Source organism: Lithobates pipiens, unplaced genomic scaffold (assembly GCF_037356315.1).
Source record: "Lithobates pipiens isolate NorthernLeopardFrog02 unplaced genomic scaffold, aLitPip1_a1.2 Scaffold_13, whole genome shotgun sequence".
In the NCBI taxonomy this organism is placed as follows: domain Eukaryota; kingdom Metazoa; phylum Chordata; class Amphibia; order Anura; family Ranidae; genus Lithobates; species Lithobates pipiens.
In genome coordinates, this window is record NW_027507718.1 from 302,338,123 (window position 1) to 302,360,855 (window position 22,733).

A 22,733-nucleotide genomic window follows, 5' to 3' on the forward strand; every position below is an offset into this window, starting at 1 on the left:
CGTGTATCTATGGCGACACCCCGCCCACTCACCCCGCGCCTATCTTTGATCAAGCATGTGTTGGGTTTAGGCAGACCCCGCCCCTTTGCTGGCAGGCTGTGGGCGGAGAATGGTCGTAGCATGGCGGAAGTAGTTGGGATGAGTGGATTGGAGAGCGTGATTGTGAGGTAAGTAGAGAGAAGACTGGGGACTGTTCATGTGTTCTAGTGTACGGCCACACATATTGGATGGAAATGTCTGCTATATATTTAGGCGGGAACCTCTGCTGTAGGGGAGGTCAGGCTGGCCTGTATGAAGGGAGGCTTCTGGTAGAATTTCCATTTATTCTTACATGGCAGTGTCACCTGTATGTGCTACAGCTTAGTATGTTGTTATAAAGAACCGCCACACACTGAGCGCATTTTAATGGGATGTGAGCTCACAGAATGCTAGGTTTGGCTCACATATGTGGCTGTGTTCTGTAGGTAGGACAGCCCATGTATTTTATTGGAGTCCCCCCAAAAAAGAGGGACCCTTTAAAAAAATCAAACCGCCGGGAATCACGCACATGAAGAAAAATTCCGTCTTTTTATTAATGCATGTGGGCGCTGTTAAAAATTGATGGTGCCCCCATGCATCTGTTAAAGCGGAGTTCCACCGTAAAAAATGTTTGGTATTAAAAGACTCATTTTAACCTAGAAAAAAAACATTTGGAGTAATTTGTTTTTTTTATATATATACTTTCCGGAAAGACCCTGAGCTCCTCGTGACTTCGTCCCTCGACTATGCTCCTAGTAAATGATGACACATCATTTCCCAGGAGTCTACGCTACAGCCGCGGTTGAATTGCGAATGCGCGAGATCGAGAGGTGCATGCTGGTTACCCAGCATGCTTCTCTCAAAAGCTATTCCAGGAAGCGATCTCGATTGGGCTTCACATGCCCACGTTCATTATGGAAACGGCCACAAACGGAGGAATAAATAATTACAGTAAGAAAATTATATTATTGAACAATCGATCATGATAATTGTATAATATTTTTTTTTAAATTTCATTAGCAATAATGATGGGATCCAAAAAAAAAAAAATAGGATTTTTGCACTCACCGTAAAAAAAAAAAAAAAACTTCTCTGAAGTTCATTGACGGACACAGCATCTTCATCTTGACCTTAGGGTTGTATCGCACCTTTAGGAGAGGACTAGGCAGAAAGTGTTAAAAACAGCAACACTTGCACAGTACTGCCCAGGGGCTATAACCCCTCATACTGCATCCAGCAGCTCAGTTCGTCAAAAGCAGTACAAACATAAATAGGAGGGGTGGGTGCTGTGTCCGTCAATGAACTTCAGAAAAAAGGATTTTACGGTGAGTACAAAAATCCTATTTTCTCTTTCGTTCATTGATGGACACAGCATCTTCGTCTTGACCTTATGGACGTCCCCAAGCAGTGTCAAAGAAACAAGGGGTGGGAACAGCAAGAAAATAACTACCTATAACAACCAGAGCTCAATGGAGGAGTTGCAACCTTTTTTTTTAAAAGGTGTTTATTTAAATTTTCAACATACAGCATACAAAACAATCAGTATACATAGCGAATAGCCTCACTCCAGAGGTGCAGACAGAGGTATCGGTGGAGAGGCACCACTGGAGTAAACAAAACACAGAAACCCCCCCCCCCCAACAACAAAGACACAACAAGGATATACAGGCATCCCAACACACACACACACAACTCAATCACACAAGTCACCGTCCCACTGTGCAGTATCATTTTTAACATAAGTAGCAGCCTCGTAAGGTCATACAATTGCTGATAACTACCCTAGTTCACCCCTCCCCCCTATACCCGGCATCACCCTCTACAGTGCCCGAGGCCCTGGCCCTACCCCTACAGTCCCCACAGGGGGTCCTGCGAGGATAGCACCGTCCCCCAGAAAGAACCAGAAACATCCAACCACGGCTGCCACACCTTATGGAACTTTTTCAAACAAGCTCTGTTTTTATACACAATTTTAAATTTAGGGAGTTCTCCATTAATAATAGCATACAGGGATTGAATTCTTGGAGGGGCACTCTCTTTCCAATGCAATAAGATCACTTTACGTGCATAGAATAAAATGGTACGTAGTAGAGTCCGAGCTGATGTCCTGTGGACAAAGTCATTCAGTATACACCGGGAGAGCAAGATGATCATCAAAAAATGTAAACAGGTCCTTCCAATATGCATCCAGTCTAGGACAACTCCAATACATATGAAATAAATCAGCCTTATCATACGTACATCTAGGGCACAAGGCCTCATTTCTCAGACCCATTCTAGCCAATCTAGCCGGAGTATAATGCAGCTGATGAATAAACTTAAACTGCACATATTGATCGGAAGTGCTGATAATGTCCTGGAAGCAAGTTTCAGTAGTTTCCTCCCACCCCTCCTCCTCCAGGTCAGGTATCAAACGCTTCCACTTCACAAACGAGTTGTGAAATGGGTCTGCCCCTAGAGGAGTTTCAACCTTAAACAGCCTCCTGCAAAACCTTGCGGCCAAAGCAAGCATCCGAAGATGCACTCACATCTACCTTGTAAAATTTTGTGAAAGTGTGAACGGACGACCAGGTCACCACCTTACACACCTGGGAAACAGACGCTTGATGTCGGAAAGCCCAAGAGGCACCAATTGCCCTGGTAGAATGTGCCGTGACAGGAAAGGGAGGCGCCCACCCCCTTATGGCATAAGCTTGAATCATAATCTGTCTGATCCACCGAGAAATGGTGGCCAATGAGACTGCCAGTCTCTTCTTCGGACCAGCCACCGATACAAACAGCGAGTCTGACCTCCAAAAAGGAGCCGTAGAGCCCGGACCACATTCAAGGAATGCAAAGCCACCTCTTTGGGGTTTGTGCTTCCGTCCTTATGTCCTCGGCCGTCAATGTCCTCACTGAGATGAAAGGCTGAAACAACCTTTGGCAGCAATGAAGACTGCGGACGCAGCACCGCTTTATTCTTGTGGAGGATCAAGTAGGGAGACTTGCAAGACAAGGCCGCCAACTCAGAAACCCTCCTGGCAGATCTAATAGCCACTAGAAAGACTACTTTCTCAGAGTGTGTCAATAAGGGGATCTCCCTAATATTTTCAAATGGCAGTTTCAGGAGCACAGAGAGCACCAGATTCAAATTCCCCGGAGGTAGCGGTGGTCGAACCAGAGGGGCCACATGTCAAACCTACTCACCAGTGAATGAGACGCCAAGGGTCGCTGAAAAAAGACAGCCAAAGCTGATACCCGCCCCTTGATGGTGCTTAAGGCAAGTTTCTGATCCACAAAAACAGCAGGATCCTGGAAATCGAGTATGTGCGCAGACGTCACCCCATCTCCTCACACATGGAGATGTAGGCCTTCCACGTACGATGATAAATCTTCCAAGATGACTTCCGTGCCCTCCGCATAGTGGATATTACCGAATCCGACAGACCTTGGTCCCTTAGCACCTGGCTTTCAACAGCCATGGCGTTAAAGCCAGTGACAGTAAAGCAGGATGAAGTATTGGACCTTGCGACAGAAGGTCCTCTTGTATCAGCAGTAACCAAGGAGCATCCGCCACCATTCGTACTATGTCAAAGCAAAGGAACGGGTTGGCATGGGCTACTCCATATAAGTTACCATGCAACACCTGTGGTGATTAAGGACTATCTTGATACCCAATAATTGAACACAACTAAGTAAAAAAATATAATAATACATACATTTTTATTTAGAAAAACAATTAAAAAGATATGGTAAACAACCAAACAAGGGTTGTTATATCATCATTACATAGACAATTTGATTGTTGAACAATTGTCTACCCCCCATTGAATGGAATAGGGAGACTGGTGCCAAAGCTAACGATGTCCTCTACTAGTTTTGCGACTAGGTCGCTGCTTCAGGAGGTATCTTGACGCATCTAAAATTAAGTAAATACAATCTCATAGTTATATGCTTCACAACTAAATTGCTACAACGTATTCACAATATAGTCTTACAGCATTACATAAATGGAGTAAATTACATAGCGCAACTTACCACCAAAGTCCCCAAAGGAAACCCACAAAATAGGCACGGGTGGCACCTCAACAAGGGTGTCACGCCCCCGGGGCAGACACGGGAGGCGAAAAAAAACAGAAGGCTGTAGGTAACCAGAGTAAGTATAACTAACGTATTATATTGACCAAACACATATGGTAAATGTATAGCTAGAACTCATACCGATGCACCTTTTGAGGATAAGCTATTAAGAGGGGGGAATTATCAGAAAAGGGAAAACCAAGCCACTCAAACCAAATAGAATCCCCACATTCAAGAGCACAGGGAAAGAACGAAGAAGGAAGGAGGGGAAGAGGAAAGAAATACCAGATAAGCAGGGAAAAGGTAAGGGGATAGAAAAGAAAAGGGGGCAAAGGAAGGTGAAGGAAAAAGGACAGTGGGATGAGGGGGAATGGAAGGAGGGGGAGAGGGAAAAAAAGGGGATTGGCGGGGGAAAAAAGGAACAGGGAATGGAAAGGAGGGGGGAGGAGAAGTAGGGGAATAGAAAGGGGGGGGGGAGAAAAAAGGGGAAATGGAGAAGAGGAGAGAGGGAAAGGAGGGGGGGGGAGAAGGGGGAGAAAGCAAGCCTAAATCAATATAAAGGGGCATTGACTATATAAACAAGGGGAACAAGTATAAAGATACCCACCCTTGTAAGGGCTTTTAACGGTACACAGATGTAGCCTGGGGAACTGGAAAGCGCACAGCAAATAAACGTGTAAATGATTCAGGGTACCTTAGGATCAGGTCAAAAGAATCTTGTAACGAATTGCCGCTGGTTGGAAAAGACTGCAATAATGGCATAGGCATTATAATTAGTGGTGATCCCAAATACATGGCTCATAATAGTCACAAAAGAGATCATTCAAAGGTAGCTTCTATATAATGCCAATGGTTCTCTCGAGTTACCTGCAAGTGCTGCGCTTGTTGCGTGGTTCTCTGAAAGCAGGATGAAGTATTGGACCTTGCGACAGAAGGTCCTCTCGCATCGGCAGTCACCATGGAACATCCGCCACCAATGGTACTATGTCGGCGTACTATGGACGCCGAGGCAAATCTGGGGCAATCAGAATTACCGGAATCCCCTCGGCCTCCACTCTGCGAAGCAGACATGGTAGAAGTTTGAGTGGGGGAAAAGCATAAATCAGCCGATAATGCCCCCATGGAGCCACCAACGCGTCTTCCGCATTCTCCCAGGGATCCTTTGACCTGGCCACAAACCGCTGTACCTTCTGATTGAGTCGAAAAGCCAGGAGATCCACGTCTGGCGTGCCCCACCTTAGGCAAAGGAGCCGAAATACATCCGGATGTAGCGACCATTCCTCTTGGTCCAGCATCTGACGACTTAGGTAGTCCGCTTGCCAGTTTTCTATGCCCGCAAAGGAAAACGGCCGGCACATTCTGCTCTGCCCACGGCAGGATGTGAGTGACCTCCAGTGCTGCAGCCAAGCTCTTTATTCCTCCTTGATGGTTGACATATGCCACTGCTGTGGTGTTGTCCGACTGGATCCTGACCGGATGCCCCCGCAGCCTCTGTGACCATGTGGAGACCACCTGACCGCCCGAAGTTCCAGCACGTTGATCGGCAGGCAGGATTCTTCCTGGGTCCAGTGACCCTGGGCTGACTGTATGCCTCAAACTCTCCCCCCCCCCCCCCCAACCGGTCAGGCTGGCGTCCATTGTGATTGCCGTCCAATGAAGAGGAAGGAACGACTTCCCAGACCAAAGGGCCGGCAACCTCAGCCACCAGAGCAGGGAATCCCTGACTAGCTGGCTCACCTGCATTTGACAATCCAGGGACAATGGAGATTTGTCCCATTTGGACAGGATCTCCTTTTGCAAGACTCGAGTGTGGAATTGAGCATACGGTACTGCCTCAAAGGGGGCTACCATGAGACCCAGGACTCGCATGCAAAAACACAGCGATGACCACCTGCGGGACACCAACAACTTTGCAGCAGCTTGAAGAGTCTGAAGCTTGTCCAAAGGGAGAAAGACTCTCCCCTCTGAGGAGTCCAGAAGCAGGCCCAGGTACTCCAGGCATTGAATCGGCACCAACACAGTTTGCATAGTTATTGCCTCATCCTCCCTTAATTCTGAGGCAGAAGCTGCTCTCAGAAGGAGGTCGTCCAGGTACCCCACGATTGCGATCCCTCACTGCCTTAGCAAGGCCAAAATTGGGGCTAGCATCTTGGTGAAGACCCTTGATGCCGACGCTAGGCCAAAAGGGAGAGCTACAAATTGGTAGTGCTTGTCCCCAACCGCAAATCGCAGAAACCTCCTGATGCTTGATGCATATGGGGACATGCAGGTATGTGTCCTTGATGTCCAGGGACGCCAGAAAATCCCAGATGGAGTGCAGCGACCACTGAGCGAACTGATTCCATCCTGAACCTTTGTACATTCACAAAGCTGTTAAGGGCCTTGAGGTCCAGGACCGAACGGACCTCTTCCTTCTTTGAGACTACAAACAGATTGGAGTAGAATCCCTGAAACCTTTCTGGCGTCGGTACAGGTACTATCACCCTGCAAAACAGCAGGTTCCGTACTGCCCAAAACAGCAGGTTCCGTACTGCTCGGAAAGTATGGAGGTCCATCGGGCTGGAAACTCCTGGAGGCGACCCCCCACCCGAGAGTCGGACAGGACAAACCTTCATGCAGTAACAGATTTGCTCGCAGGCTTGTTTGGCTTGCAAAACCAGGGACGCTTTTGTCCCTCAGCAGGCACCTTGTCGGGGTGGGAATGCTTACCTGCCAACCTACCCGCAGATGAAATTTCCGCTTCTGAGCGGAAAAGGAGGGCCCTTGGCTACGACGTGGCTCCTTACCTTTTCTGGACTGTGGGAGCATTGTACTCTTACCTCAAGTAACATTCTTAATAATGTCATCCAGCGAGGCTCCGAATAGCCTCTCTCCCTGGAAGGGCAAGTCCACCAGTGCTTTCTTAGATGCCTGATCTGCAGACCAGCATTTCAGCCAAATCGGACGATGTAGCACTACTGCTGATACAGAGGCTATAGAGAGCAAGGGGGCCATATCTAAGGCCGCATCACAGACATACTTAAGGCCCTGCACCAACTGGTCCGCCAGCTCCACGCAGATCAGGGAAGCCTGTTGCTTCTCCAACTCACGGTGCAACAATTTTGCCCATTCAGTAAGCACCTGTGACACCAGGGCCGTGGCTAACACTGGCCGCAATGCTGACCCCATCACCGTAAACATGGACCGGGCAACCGCCTCGGGCCTTCTATTGGCAGGGTCCTTGAAAGCAGTAGTCCTTTCCACCAGAATCGTGGTTACCTTTATTTAACCTGGCTACTGGGGGGGTCAACAATCGGAGGAGATCTACATTTCTTCAGGAAACTTTCCTCAAAGGGTTAACACAATGCCACCTTAAGGAAACACCTTAGCCGTGCAGGCTGGCTTGTGGGACCCGAACGGGACTGACACCTCTGTAGATGCCCCTGCTGTATCTTCCATCTTTAGGGTATCCCACACTGCTGTAATAAGTGCTCCTCCAAGCACCTTTTCCTGCGCTGACCTGGACACGGAGTCATTCTCGCTGTCCGAACGGTCCTGGTCTGCATCTTCTGACACGTCAGAACAGGGGCCGCCTGTCACAGCGGGGCCCAAGTATGAATTCGGAGCTTTCCCCAGAAGACGGCGGTGGGAGGAGGCTTTTTTTTATCCCCCTTCGCCCGCACAGCGCTTCCACCCTGGCAACAAAAGGCCTCCAGGACCACCAACTGAGCGTCCATAGACACCGCAGGTGCAGGGGAACCAGTTGCAATAAGAGGGATGTCTGGGGAAGAAGTGCCAGCTTCTGACGCCATGCTGACCCACACTCGCCTGTCACCACTTAGGGACCTAAGGCAAGTCACACAAAATGCCCACCCTCCTATCTGCCACAGACTGAGGGGCCCCCCTCAGGTCTCACCACCCTGACCCAGGTACTGCGCTGTGCTGCTGCTGTCCGCTCTCCCCTGTGTCATCCATGAGGTGTCTGTGTGAAAAGCGCGCTGTTCTAGAAGGAAACAAGCACCCAGTGCTGGAGGCAGAACTACCTGAGGCTACTAGAAAAGGACCGCCTCAGCAAAAATGTTTGGCGCAGAGAAAATGGCCGCCAAACTTCCAGAAAGTGGCTGAAAGGCATAAAACTGGCTGTGGCTACAAAAAATGGCTGCTGCCCCAGGAAAATGGCCACGGAGCACACGGCGGCCTCCCCACATGTCAGACCTAGCACAAACACCCCACCGTAGCCCAGAAACGGGGAAAAGGACAAGCGGACCCCCAACACCCAGAGCAGCCCCCTGCCAGGACCCAGAGCCCCCCTGGAGAACCCCCGGCCAGATACGTGCACCGCACCCCCATGTGCCCAGTCACACAGCGGCCCATAGCATGGGGAGGCGGGAAGGGACGAGAGGGAGAAGAAAGGGAGAGTGAGAGACCCCCTAGTCGAACTCCCAGGGAATGCCCAGCTGCTCCATCCTGGACAGGTGGAACCATACTTACCCCTCCCTGGGGACTACTGGACGCATTCCACAGACCGACCCATCACCCGAGCAGTACGGGGTGGCTGTCAGCCACAGCACTAAGTGGCACAGTGGGCACTGGCAGGTGACACTGGTGGGCACAGCCACGGCTTTCTGAGTGAGGGACCGATGTCCCTCTCTATCAGAAGCTGGTGATCAGGTTTTTTATTTCCCCTCACGCTGACAGCGTGATGTTTACATCACGTGATCAGCCTCCATTGGCTGACAGCTGATCACGTGGTAAGGGGTCAGTATCGAACCCTTACTCGGATCTGTGATCAGCCGAGTCTCAGACTCTGTGATCACAGTAGTGCAGACTGCGCTTGCAATTAAGGCCCACGCTGAAGCTGTCTTTTTGGCTATAGCACGGACGGCAAGAAGTTAAATACCACCAAAAGAAAGCTCTATCTGCCTCAAAAATTCATTAGTATACAGTGTGGCGACTTCTCAATTGTCATTCAAAGTGTGACAGCGCTGAAAATTGGTATGGGCAAGCTGGGGGTGAAGTGCCCTCTATTGAAGTGTTTCAAGGATAAAGAAACCTTGAAATAAAGTTTAGTTACCCTTTTACTGGCTCTCCAAAGCTGTATATTTACCAGATTATCTCTGTCTTCTGGCTCTATATGGGTCGGTGGGTTCTCATGTGCATGTAAAAACATCTGGTCAAGAAGTTGCCACAAAGTATTTAAACATGGAGGACCTGCGGAGAAAAAAAACAGTAAGGCCGCGTACACACGGGCGGACTGTTCGCCCAACCTTGTCCGCTGAACAGTGTTTGGGCGGACAGTCCGCCCGTGTGTGGGCTTTCAGCGGACAGTTTCAGCGGACAGTTGGACGGACAAAGTCTTTCGGAAATTCCGAAAAACTGTCCGCTGAAACTGTGTTTGAGCGAACAGTCCGCCCGTGTGTGGGCCTGTCCGCTGTACTTTCGAAATGAGCGGACTGTTCCCGCTCGGAAAGTCCGCCCATTTCGAGCGCGTGTACAGGTAGGCGGGGCCCGCGAAGGAGACGTCGCGGGCTCCGCCGCCTGGAATGGGCTTAAAGGGGAACCCCAACGCCGAAAAAAATCGGCGTGGGGGTTCCCCCAAAGTCCACACCAGACCCTTGTCCGAGCACGCTACCCGGCCGGCCAGGAAAGGGGGGCGAGCGAGCGCGCCCCCCCTCCTGAGCCGTACCAGGCCGCGTGCCCTCAACATGGGGGGTGCCTTGGGGAAGGGGGGGCCGCGCGGCCCCCCCACCCCAAAGCACCTTGTCCCCATGTTGATGAGGACAAGGGCCTCTTCCCGACAACCCTGGCCGTTGGTTGTCGGGGTCTGCGGGCGGGGGGCTTATCGGAATCCGGGAGCCCCCTTTAATAAGGGGGCCCCCGGATACCGGCCCCCCACCCTATGTGAATGAGTATGGGGTACAATGTACCCCTACCCATTCACCTGTGAAATAAAGTACAAAAAAAAACACAACACAGGGAAAAAATATTTTATTGCACAGCTCCGGGGGGTCTTCCGTCTTCGGGGGTCTTCTCGCCGGACTCCTCCGCTATGTGTGTGTAGCTCTTTTACTAGCGGAGGAGTCCGGCTTTCTTCCTCCCCGCCGCCGGCCTCTTCTCCCGACTTCGGGGGTCTTGTCCCCCTCTTCGGTTCTTCTGCCGGGCCACCGCGCCTTCTTGTAGCTCTTTTACAGGCGGTGGCCCGGTCTTCTGTCGCCGCTGCCTTCCGTTCTTCTGTCGCCGCCTTCGGTTCTTCTGCCGGGCCACCGCGCCTTCTTGTAGCTCTTTTACAGGCGGTGGCCCGGTCTTCTGTCGTCGCCGCCGCCGCCGCCGCCGCCTTCCGTTCTTGTTCTTCTTCTTGTTCTTCTTCTTCTTCTCCTGGAGATGTTGACTCGACGAGCTCTCCGGCCGGAATGCCAGAGCCGCGCTGTGCGGTCACTTATATAGTGACAATGGGGCGGTGTCACATGGTATATGTCACATGGGTTGGTCACATGGGTTGATGTCACATGGGGACTATGACATCGTAAGGGGGCGGGGTCACCATGTGACCAACCCATGTGACATATACCATGTGACACCGCCCCATTGTCACTATATAAGTGGCAGCGGAGCGTGTCCCTGGCATTCCGGCCGGAGAGCTCGTCGAGTCAACATCTCCAGGAGAAGAAGAAGAAGAACAAGAAGAAGAACAAGAACGGAAGGCGGCGGCGGCGACGACAGCGGCGACAGAAGACCGGGCCACCGCCTGTAAAAGAGCTACAAGAAGGCGCGGTGGCCCGGCAGAAGAACCGAAGGCGGCGACAGAAGAACGGAAGGCAGCGGCGACAGAAGACCGGGCCACCGCCTGTAAAAGAGCTACAAGAAGGCGCGGTGGCCCGGCAGAAGAACCGAAGAGGGGGACAAGACCCCCGAAGTCGGGAGAAGAGGCCGGCGGCGGGGAGGAAGAAAGCCGGACTCCTCCGCTAGTAAAAGAGCTACACACACATAGCGGAGGAGTCCGGCGAGAAGACCCCCGAAGACGGAAGACCCCCGGAGCTGTGCAATAAAATATTTTTTCCCTGTGTTGTGTTTTTTTTTGTACTTTATTTCACAGGTGAATGGGTAGGGGTACATTGTACCCCATACTCATTCACATAGGGTGGGGGGCCGGTATCCGGGGGCCCCCTTCTTAAAGGGGGCTCCCGGATTCCGATAAGCCCCCCGCCCGCAGACCCCGACAACCAACGGCCAGGGTTGTCGGGAAGAGGCCCTTGTCCTCATCAACATGGGGACAAGGTGCTTTGGGGTGGGGGGGCCGCGCGGCCCCCCCTTCCCCAAGGCACCCCCCCATGTTGAGGGCACGCGGCCTGATACGGCTCAGGAGGGGGGGCGCGCTCGCTCGCCCCCCTTTCCTGGCCGGCCGGGTAGCGTGCTCGGACAAGGGTCTGGTGTGGACTTTGGGGGAACCCCCACGCCGATTTTTTTCGGCGTTGGGGTTCCCCTTTAAGCCCATTCCAGGCGGCGGAGCCCGCGACGTCTCCTTCGCGGGCCCCGCCTACCTGTACACGCGCTCGAAATGGGCGGATTTGCCTCCTCCTTACGTGGGCGAGTCCGTTCATTTCAAAAGTTGAGCGAACTGTTTGCCCAACCTTGTTCGTCAAACAGTCCGCTCGTGTGTGGGCAAGTCCGCTCATGCAAATTTTGAGCGGACTGTTTGCCGAAACTGTTTGACGAACAAGGTTGGGCAAACAGTCCGTGCGTGTGTACGCGGCCTTAGTGTAGAGTTTTGGGTGGGACAGGGACAAAAAGGTAATAAAACATTGAGTTTTATTGTTCTAAAACAAGTTTTTCTACTTTTTAAAGAATACGTAAACCCAGTATTTCATAAATCTGACATGTGCCTTCTGTACCACATACTTGTAGAAACAAAGTGTCCTGTACTCTTTGTATTGCTTTCCTTTGTGTGAACTCCCTGGTGTTCCTGCCAGTCCCTCGCTTTCCTATTAAATACTGACCACACTAAGCAGGAGAGCACACAGTGGTCAGTTCTCAGTCTATGCTGAGAACTCGGCCTGCTCTCCTCCAATGATCACACTTGTCCTGACATGCCTCCCCCTGCACAGCCATTCACTGGGAAGGGCAGCGTGTTGCTGTTTCTCCTCCTCCAGCTGTTTATGCAGCTGAGAGCAGAGGAAATATAATCATTTATATAAAAGGGGGGAAAGGGTGTTTTATAATGTGTTTTGTGTATAGATATTTAAAAAAAAGTTTTTTTTTAGCTTTTCATTTCTATTTGAATTAAATGTGTTGTATTACAAAGTGAGAGTTTACGTATACTTTAAAGTGCATCTCCAGCACTTCAGAAAAATAAAGACATTTGTACTATATTGCTGTATATTCAAACATACACTATATTACCAAAAGTATTGGGACAGCTGCCAAATATACACACATGAACTTTAATGGCATCCCAGTCTTAGTCCGTAGGGTTCGATATTGAGTTGGCCCACCCTTTGCAGCTATAACAGCTTCAACTCTCCCGGGAAGGCTGTCCACAAGGGGTAGGAGTTTGTCTATGGGAATGTTTGACCATCCTTCCAGAAGAGCATTTGTGAGGTCAGGCACTGATGTTGGATGAGAAGGCCTGGCTCGCATTCTCCACTCAAATTCATCCCAAAGATGTTATCGGGTTGAGGTCAGGACTCTGTGCAGGCCAGTCAAGTCCTCCACCCAAAAAACTTGTTCATCCGTGTCTTTATGGACCTTGCTTTGTGCACTGGTCCAAATCATTTGGTGGAGGGGGATTATGGCGGGGGTTGTTTTTCAGGGGTTGGGCTTGGCCCCTTAGTTCCATTGAAGGGAACTCTTAAAGCGTCAGCATACCAAGTTTTTTTGGACAATTTCATTCTCCCAACTTTGTGGGAACAGTTTGGGGATGGCCCCTTCCTGTTCCAACATGGCTGCGCACCAGTGCACAAAGAGAGGTTCATAAAGACATGGACGAGCGAATTTGGGGTGGAGGAAATTGACTTACCATGCTTTGTGCACTGGTGTGCAGTCATGTTGGAACAGAGAGGGGCCATCATTAGTTGGTCTACCTTTCTTGATTAGAGTTGATTGGCATTCTCAATTCCTTGGATATCTTTTTATATCCCTTTCCTGTTTTATACAGTTCAACTGCCTTTTCCCGCAGATCATTTGACAATTTTTTTGCTTTCCCCATGACTCAGAATCCAGAAATGTCAGTGCAGCATTGGATGAAAGATGCAAGTGTCTGTCAGAAACTCACTGACCTTTTATACACACACAATACTTACAAACAAACAGATCACAGGTGAGGATGGTTACCTTTAACCACTTGCTTACTGGGCACTTAAACACCCTTCCTGCCCAGACCAATTTTCAGCTTTCGGTGCTCTCACACTTTGAATGACAATTACTCAGTCATGCAACATTGTACCCAAATTAATTTTTTGTCCTTTTTTTTCCCACAAATAGAGCTTTCTTTTGGTGGTATTTGATCACCTCTGGGGTTTTTATTTTTTTTATAAATAAATGAAAAAAGACCGAAAATTATGAAAAAAAAACGCATATTTCATTGTTTCTGTGACAAAATTATGCAAATTATGAATTTTTCGTCATACATTTTGGCCACAATTTATACTGCTACATATCTTTGGTAAAAATAACCCAAATTAGTGGATATTTTTTGGTCTTTGAGAAAGTTAGAGAGTCTACAAGCTGTGGTGCGAATCATACAAAATTGATCACATCTGATGTACTGGTGGCCTATCTCACTTCTTGCAACCCGAACAAGTCAGGAAAGTACAAATACCCCCCAAATGACCCCTTTTTGGAAAGTAGACATTCCAAGGTATTTAGTAAGAGGCATGGTGAGGTTTTTGGTGTTGTCATTTTTTCTCACAATTCTTTGCAATATTAAGATTTTTATTTTTTTTTATTTTTTATTTTTTCCACAAAATTGTCATTGTAATAGGTTATTTCTCTCACATGGCATGTGTATACCACAAATGACACCCCCAAAAAAATTCTGCTACTCCTCCTGAGTATTACAATACCACATGTGTGGGACTTTTTCACAGCCTGGCCACATAGAGAGGCCCAACATGCAGGGAGCGCCGTCACATGTTCTAGGAGCATAAATTACACATCTAACTTGTTGACTACCTATTACACTTTTGAAGGCCCTGGAGCACCAGGACAATGACACGTGACACTGATGACAGATGGCACTTATACATGGCACTGATGAAAGATGGCACTTATATGTGGCACTAATACGTGGCACCAATGACAGATGGCACTAATACGTGGCACTGATGACGCATGACACTGATGACAGATGGCACTGATAAGTGGCATTGATGACACGTGACACTGACAGGTGGCACTGATGACAGATGGCACTAATATGTGGCACTGATGACAGATGGCACTAATATGTGGCACTGATGACAGATGGCACTAATATGTGGCACTGATGACAGATTGCACTAATATGTGGCACTGATGACAGATTGCACTAATATGTTGCACTGATGACAGATTGCACTAATATGTGGCACTGATGACAGATTGCACTAATATGTGGCACTGATGACAGATTGCACTAATATGTGGCACTGATGACAGATGGCACTTATACGTGGCACTGACAACAGGTGGCACTGGGGACAGATAGCACTAACAGGTGGCACTGGGGGCGGATGGCACTTTTTTTTTTTTTAAACTTACGGCCGCTGCAGCCGTTGATCACTCCCTTCTCACACGCTGTCTGTGTGAGGAGGGAGAGCGGCGCTGAGAGATAATCTCATATGTTTACATATGAGATCCTCTCACATTGGACACGCCGATCGCGCTGTAAACGGCCGCTGACAGTGATCTGTGACTGGCTGTGTCCGAGGGACACGGCCAGCACAGAACTTCCCCGATATGCGCTCGTGGGAGCACGCATTGCGAAAGTAAACAGGAGGCCGTTCAGGAATGGCCTCCCGGCAGTTAGCGTCCGCTCTGCAGCCGTATTTCGGCTATAGGGCAGGCGCGAAGCGGTTAATAGCCATTCAAACCCCTTTGTGTCAACTTGTGTGCATGTTATCAGGCCAAAATCATCAGGGTATGTAAACATTTGATCAGGATCATTTTGTGAAGTTTTTATTGCCATTTTGATTTAAAAAGAGTAAACACAGTTGATTGATAATAAATGGCTTCAGCCAAACACTATCCATGAGGGAAAGAAACGTTTTTGTATTATCATTCATATTCTCTGAAAAATGGCCAAGAAATCATCAATTCTGCCAGGGTATGTAAACGTATGAGCACAACTAGTTGTGAGTTAGGGAACTTAAAGTGTAAGCTCTTTGAGGGCAGGGACTGATGTGAATGTACAATATACAGTATATGTGATGTGCTACGTAAATTGACAGCACTATAGAAGTACCTGTAATAAAATAGTAAATACTGTAAAATCAATTGTAAAAAAGTGTATTTGTTGTGTTTATTGATTGTATTCTGTTTAAACCCAGGTTTAGGTTGCAAACCGTACAGTGGCTACTATGGCAATCAGAGCTCACATTGGACTTAAAGAGTTATGTGACCTATCATCTTCAGTCAAGTCCTTCCTTGGACCTCTTAAATCATACAAGTTCATTTATGACCAAGATACCCAAGAAAGTTCTCTAACTTGCTCAGCATTTCGACTTCTGGAGAATCTAGACTTAACAGGTGCAGTTGGTCAACTTCTTTATGAAACTATTCAAGCCCACCATAAGACATACAAAACCGGTACAACATCATTGTTTTTCCTTGTTGGAGCTTGGAGTAAAGCTGTATTGGAATGTCTTCATCAAGGAGTTCCTGTTTCACTGATTGTTTCAATAATGCTAGAAGGACTTAACTCTTGTATTGAAATAGTTGAATCTTTACACATAGAACATGAGTGTGTACTTGTAACTAACTTAAATTCAAGCAACCAGATACTTGCAAGAGATGAAAGCAATGCTTGTATTCCAAGTAGCAAAAATCACTCGGTTTCCTGCATAGATCAACCTGTTGATACATCTGGTTTTCATCATTTAAATCACCTGCCTAAAAACAGGATGCAAATGCAATTTACTCATACTCAAACGGGAGGCTTAAGAGGCCAGGCTTGTCAGATGAATAGGCTCTCTCATAGCAGACACTTCTCTGTCTCAAACAGAAGCTGTTTTCACAGCTCAGGATCACTTCCCACCAATAATCATACTTTAATGGATTTGTCACGATCTTTAAGTCATGGAAGTTTAGAAGCCATGAGTCTTGTAGAAGAGGCAGTTCGTCATCTCTGCGTAAGTGTGGAGACAAAATCGGTCACTAAAAATCTCTTTCAGGCATCATGGCTTGAACTTTGTTTTATAAAAGGTCAATCAGAGGCGTTCTCAAATGCTTCCTTGGGGTACACTACTTTAGTGACTGCAGACAATTATGCATTGGTCAAAAGCTTAGAAGGCAAATCTTTGAAAGCCCTTCTTGTGGATGGAGACGTGGCTGAAAATTATCGACATGTAGGTTTCAACAAGGCAACAAATGTGAGGTCAATAGCTGAGTTTAAAAGTGAGAAAAGTGAACTTGATCTCTCGTGGATAAATACTGTGTGTAAGAAAATTATTCATGCTGGTATTGATTTAATTTTAGTAAGAGGTGATGTCTGTCAACAGTTTATGATTCAGTGCAGTTGTAGAGGTATTCTCGTCATCCCTCGTGTACGACAAAATGTCCTGCAGGCATTCAGTGAATGCACAGGAGCAGAACTTGTGACATACCTAGCACAGATTAATTGCAACAGCATAGGCCGCAATGTGTACGCAAGTGTATGCATGTGGGGGAATTCCATCTTAAAATGCGGTCAAAAGATTGCTGTTAACCTCAAGGCAAAATGTTTGAATTTTGTCACAGTGGTTATAAGTTGCAGATGGTCGGCAAAAGAGGAATTGCTGGAAGATGAGTTTTGGGCCTGCGCTTATAGATTACATCATGCCCTTTATGACCAAAAAGTGTTTCCTGGTGGAGGCGCGGTTGAACTCTTGTGTCTCAACCATCTTAGAAAACTTGAGGAAATGGCTGGAACTTTCAGTTCAGAGAGTAAAGGATCTTATCCCTCATCATGGCTTTCTACTACTGCCATACATTATAGAGGTTATATATATAAGTGTCTTGCTGATGGTTTCTATAAATACCTCTCTGTTGTTCTCTGTAACATGGGTGAATACTCTTCAGAGCTGGAAGCAATGACTTTCATAAATAATGAACTAAAGAACATTAGAGATTTTTCTTCTCCCTCTTCATATATTTTAAACAAGTATGTCAGAAACCTTGTTTCAGTTGATGGTCAAGAACTTTCCTCATCATATAGACCCACAGTGTATGATAATGTGATCCCAAAACTGGAAGCATGGCGTAGAGCCCTGCATTTGGTTCTCATTGTTCTTCAGTCTGATGCAGAGATCATCACAGGGTCAGCTGCACACAAGCAGAAACTAAAAGGGGACTTTATAACTGGAGAGCATCTTGTTCTGTAATGTGGCCACTCCACCCCACATGCAGTCCAGTGCATTTTTTTTTCTGCTTCAAAAATGCATGGATAGGAGGTTATATGGTTTTCAATGGCTTAGTTCACACCAGTGCGGCCAGTTCCAGTGCTTTCCTGTTCCAGAAAACAAAAATCGAACATACTGGTTTTTTTTTGCCCGGAACATCAAAAATGCACTGAAATGTACATGTCCTTATTTAAGGTGAAGAAAAAAGAGGGGACACAATGCACTGGGATGTATCAAAAACGTGCATACAGGAACGCAACCCGGACTGCGTTACTATGGTGTGAACTGGCTCATAGGCCTTGTTCACACCATGTGCAGAGACATGCGTTTCTCTGCACCTGCCTCTGCAAGGGCACCAAGAAGACAGTTGTTCTATATGTGCCCTGTTCACAGCACAACACGGGTATCGTGATGATTTTTTGCAACCTGTATGCAGATTCCTGCACAGAAAAAAAAACGCATGAACTTTAATGGCATCCCAGTCTTAGTCCATAGGGTTCAGTATTGAGTTGGCCCACCCTTTGCAGCTATAACAGTTTAAACTCTTTTGGGAAGGCCGTCCACAAGGTTTAGGAGTGTGTCTGTGGAGATGCTTGACCATTCAGAAGAGCATTTGTGAGGTCAGGCACTGATGTTCGATGAGAAGGCCTGGCTCGCAGTCTCTTCTCTAATTTATCCCAAAGGTGTTCTATCAGGTTGAGGTCAAAACTCTGTGCAGGCCAGTCAAGTTCCTCCACCTCAAACTCACTCATCCATGTCTTTATGGACCTTGCTTTTGTGCACTGGTCCAAAATCATTTGGTGGAGAGGGATTGTGGTGTGGGTTTGTTTTTCAGGGGTTGGGCTTGGCCCCTTAGTTCCAGTGAAGGGAACTCTTAAAGCGTCAGCCTTGGACAATCTCATGCTCCCGACTTTGAGGGAACAGTTTGGAGATGGCCCCTTCCTGTTCCAACATGACTGCACAGCAGTGCACAAAGCAAGGTCCATAAAGACATGGATGAGCGAATTTGGGATGGAGGGAATTGGAGTGGAGGAACCTGACTGGCCTGCACAGAGACCTGACCTCAACCCAATAGAACACCTTTGGGATGAATTAGAGTGTAGATAGGGAGACATGCCTTCTCGTCCACCATCAGTGCCTGACCTCACAAATGGGCTTCTGGAAGAATGGTCAAAAAATTCCCATAGACACACTCCTAAACCTTGTGGACAGGCTTCCCAGAAGATTTGAACCTGTTATAGCGGCAAAGGGTGGGTCAACTCAATATTGAACCCTACAGACTAAGACTGGGATGCCATTAAAGTTCATGTGCAAGTAAAGGCATGTGTCCCAATACGTTTGACAATATAGCGTATGTTATGGTGTAAACAGGGCACATGGAAAACAATGGTTTTCTTTGTGTCCTTGCAGAGACCTACATAACATAATAGATTAACGTTCATATTTGACAGCACACCACGGATCACAAATGCCATTCGGAAGGCTATTTTTATTGAAGAATGATCACATCACAGAAGGAAAGATGCAAAGTTTTCAGAGCCTCATAGGACCCCTTCGTCAGGCATTTTGTGATGTGATCATTCTTTAATAAAAATAGCCTTCCACAAAACATTTGTGATCCGGGATGTTCTGGCAAATATGAACAATGCTCTATGGTTGTTCCAGTTTCCAGCTGGCTGTTGCTGCAGTGCCCGTTCCTTTTAAGCCTGATTCGGGATAGTGTGCGATGGGAATATTAACATTATTACTACATAACAATTACGCGTGTCTGTGCACATGGTATGAACAAAATTTTCTATGCAAGTGAAATCTGCACAGTTTTTCTGCACTATGGTGTAAACGAGGCCTCCATTATTAGTGTCAGCGTATATGAGCAGATGTTTGAAACCGCCATTTCTCTTGATAGGTGTTAGGGATGCTGTAAATCAGGGGTTGACAAATTTGTTTGGAATCTGGGAGCCAGCTAAAAAAGTTAGGAGCCAGGTCCGTGACGGCGATCTGGACCTGTCCCTGGCCTGACATGGAGACAAGTGAGGGGAAGATAGCCTCCAGCCCCCCACATATGAGATCACCTCTCATTGGACACACCGCTTGAGTGCTAAATGGCCGCTGTGATTGGCCATTTAGCATGATCTGTGATTTGCTGTATCCAAGGGACACGGCCAACACAGAACTTCCCCGATGTGCGCCCATGGCGGCGTTCAGAGGGGAAGTAAACAGGAGGATGTCCAGGGACGCCCTCCCGGCAATTGGTGTCCGTGCTGTAGACATCTTTTGTCTATAGCGCGGGCACGAAGTGGTTAACAAAAGAATGTGACTTTTATTTCCACCATGTTCCCGCTTCTTAACGTCATATCCCCGCTAAGGGTTAGATCAGGTCCGCCTGAAAAACTGACAGGTGAACCTGATCAGACAGCCCTTGTGAAAGGGGTCAAGCAGGGAGGATTACAAATAATATTTTTTTTTTCCCTTAATTAAAATATTTTTTTTTACTTTTTACAAAAAAAAAAAATAATAATAATTAAATAATTATATATATATATATATATATATATATATATATATATATATATATATATATATATATATATATATATATATATATATATATATATATATATATATATATATTTAATTATTATTATTTTTTTTTTTTTTTGTAAAAAGTAAAAAAAATTATTTTAATTAGGGGAAGGAAATGGGCGGGCAGTGAAAAACAGTCAGGGAGCTTCAATCCATTAGGAATTATCATTATTGGAATAGGGTGTAATTTCTACATCCACCACAAGATGGCGCCAGACTACCGAAAGATTTTAGTAGGCCGCAAAGCCGCGGCCTCAATTACTGGCCGGCGCGGCACGATGGAATTGCGCGGCGGAGTTCGGGGTCCAAATGGAGACAGGATACCCCAGCAGCGTTGCCCCAGTCGCCAGGACACGAAATCTAGGCGCAAATGCGACCTGGCGACCGGGGTTTGTCGAGCCCTGCTGTAAATGCATAATGTGAAAGGCAGCGGTGTGCCCTCAATGAAACATTGGGATTCAAAGAAAGCTGCTGGGCTTCATAGGACAACAATCCTGGATTAAAGTTGAATATTGCAATAAAATCTGGCTTTGTTATTTTATCTTTAAATGGACTATTCTTTTTTATGTTATTCTTGGTTGCAGTTCTGCTTTAGGTTTGGTTATACTGTACATACACGAGAAAACCAACAAACGCAAAGCAATCTGAACTGTCACATACCGTTATCACTGAACATGGTGCAAGTGCAAGCTCTGTTACCTCTATGCTTGCTTTACTTCTTTGTCACTGATCCAGTAAGGATGAAAGCACTGGGCCCATCACCATTAAAATAATTTTCAGCTCACGTTTTCTTTCCTGGCATGTTTTATTTAGTGTTTTCCATCTGTAACAGAAAATGGAAAGTTCCATAAGACATTAATGATGATCGTAAACAATAGTTCCAGTAGGCAATTGGTCTGTTGTAATATGCCAAGTTATTAAGTGTGGAAACAGATACCTTTTACAATGTTGTTGTGAAATACAGCACTTGACTTCTAGACCTTACTGATATTATTCTGCTGTCCTTTGCAATGGTGCTGTTGTCAGGAAAGTTTCACGCGGTCACTTATAAAAATTGTTAATTCAGGTAGATGCGATCTGTAATAAATTGAATGTATATTTATAACATAAAAAAGATATACAACTGTTGAATAATTTATATATAATTTTTATACTTAAATTGTCATATTAGTGTGTGGGAGCAGCCTTTGGTTTTTGCTTTATAGTGCTGAACAGTGGTTATCCTGCAACTGCTTCTAGGTCACAATGAAAGTTTACTAGTCTGGGGACTAATTAAAGCCTAGGTTTATGAAAAAAAAAAAAAAACAACATAAGGATCTTGACTTGCTATTAATCCACTGTCCCTTGTGCGACTGGCTCCTGCACTTTATCTTACTCCTCACCCCACGCCACCCAGCCATCATAATCTTCCAGAACAGCAGGGGTTAACAGAGCTGAGGAACCTGTGAAAGGCACTCATCAAGACTGCTAACTATGCCCGCACCTCCCCCCCTCCATTTATTTAAGCTGTACTATAGCTTCAATGAATGAAAATCAATCTATGAATGGATGGGCAGATGGCTGAAAGGTCTGCCTTCTCTAAGTATAGATTCTTTTTTATTCATGAAACCTAAAGTACAGCTTCTGTGAATAGAGGCAGTGGACACTGGACAGGTATATAGTAGGTGACACTCTTGATGAGTGTAAAGGACAGCTCTCTTGTAGGGTTGCCACCTCCTGTCCAGGATTCACCTGGACAGTCAGGTTTTTGAATCATGTGTCCGGGTTTCAGTCTGCCTGAAACGCGGAAACATTACAGGCGATTCAGTTCGCATTGTGCGCTATACAAGTATTTCATTAATTATTCAGACCGGGCAGTGGCTCCCCAAGTAACCAAGATAGTGTCACACAAATCTGTTGCCGACTGGAAGACAACATATTTGGCTGTCTGGGTGCAAGTTCTGTATTACTGGGGGGGGGGGGGGGTTGCAGAGTGATGTCAGCAAGAGCAATTTGGCCACACCCACAGTTTGCTGCGGCACTCTATGTGCACTGCATTATTACTCCCCTTGGGTCACCCAAATGTGTTCCAGGCCGCTAAAGTGTTCAGGTTTGGCTTGAAGAAAAGGTGGCAACCCTAGTCCCTCGGCTCTATTAATGCCATAATCTCCCGACGGGGGTGGGGGGATTGTAAGAGGAAGATTTCGACAAAAGCAGAAGACAGCAATATATGAGCCATGCCAAATTTATAGTAAGTCGCGTGTCCCTTGTGCTTATTTTTATTTTATAAATTTTTTACTAAACTTAGGCTTTAAAAACAATGCATTCGTTGTATCTGTTCCCTGAGATTTTATTTCCATCTTTTTGGTCAAAGAGATTAAAAGGGCCCTGTTGCTATACACTATTTTCTCAGTAAAGGCTTCTCTGTAAAAGAACAGGGTACATAAACCTCTCTTCCACTGCCTGTGCCACTTTGCCCCATGCTACTTCATCCTGAGAAACGGTCTCCTGAAGTCAGCAGGGAAACAAACACTTTTGGAAGCG

General features: G+C 46.8%; 1 protein-coding gene and 1 long non-coding RNA gene across 2 annotated transcripts; one reads left to right on the forward strand and one right to left on the reverse strand.

Moving 5' to 3' along the window:
• Window positions 1–52: 52 nt before the first annotated feature.
• BBS12 (Bardet-Biedl syndrome 12) lies at window positions 53–18,141 on the forward strand. Its single transcript, XM_077476864.1, has 2 exons — window positions 53–167; window positions 15,579–18,141. The coding sequence occupies exon 2, from the start codon at window positions 15,609–15,611 to the stop codon at window positions 17,607–17,609; it is 2,001 nt and encodes a 666-aa protein (XP_077332990.1). The 5' UTR covers window positions 53–167; window positions 15,579–15,608; the 3' UTR covers window positions 17,610–18,141.
• On the reverse strand, window positions 3,825–21,231 carry LOC143974967 (uncharacterized). The gene is made up of 3 exons (XR_013272303.1): window positions 21,148–21,231; window positions 20,910–21,033; window positions 3,825–3,916 (listed from the first exon to the last, which is right to left on the reverse strand). It is a non-coding gene; the product is annotated as an uncharacterized LOC143974967 (long non-coding RNA).
• Window positions 21,232–22,733: the final 1,502 nt, after the last annotated feature.

Coding starts and splice junctions, on each gene's coding strand:
- BBS12 (XM_077476864.1), top strand. CDS start 15,609: ATGGCAATCAGAGCTCACATTGGACTTAAAGAGTTATGTGACCTATCA.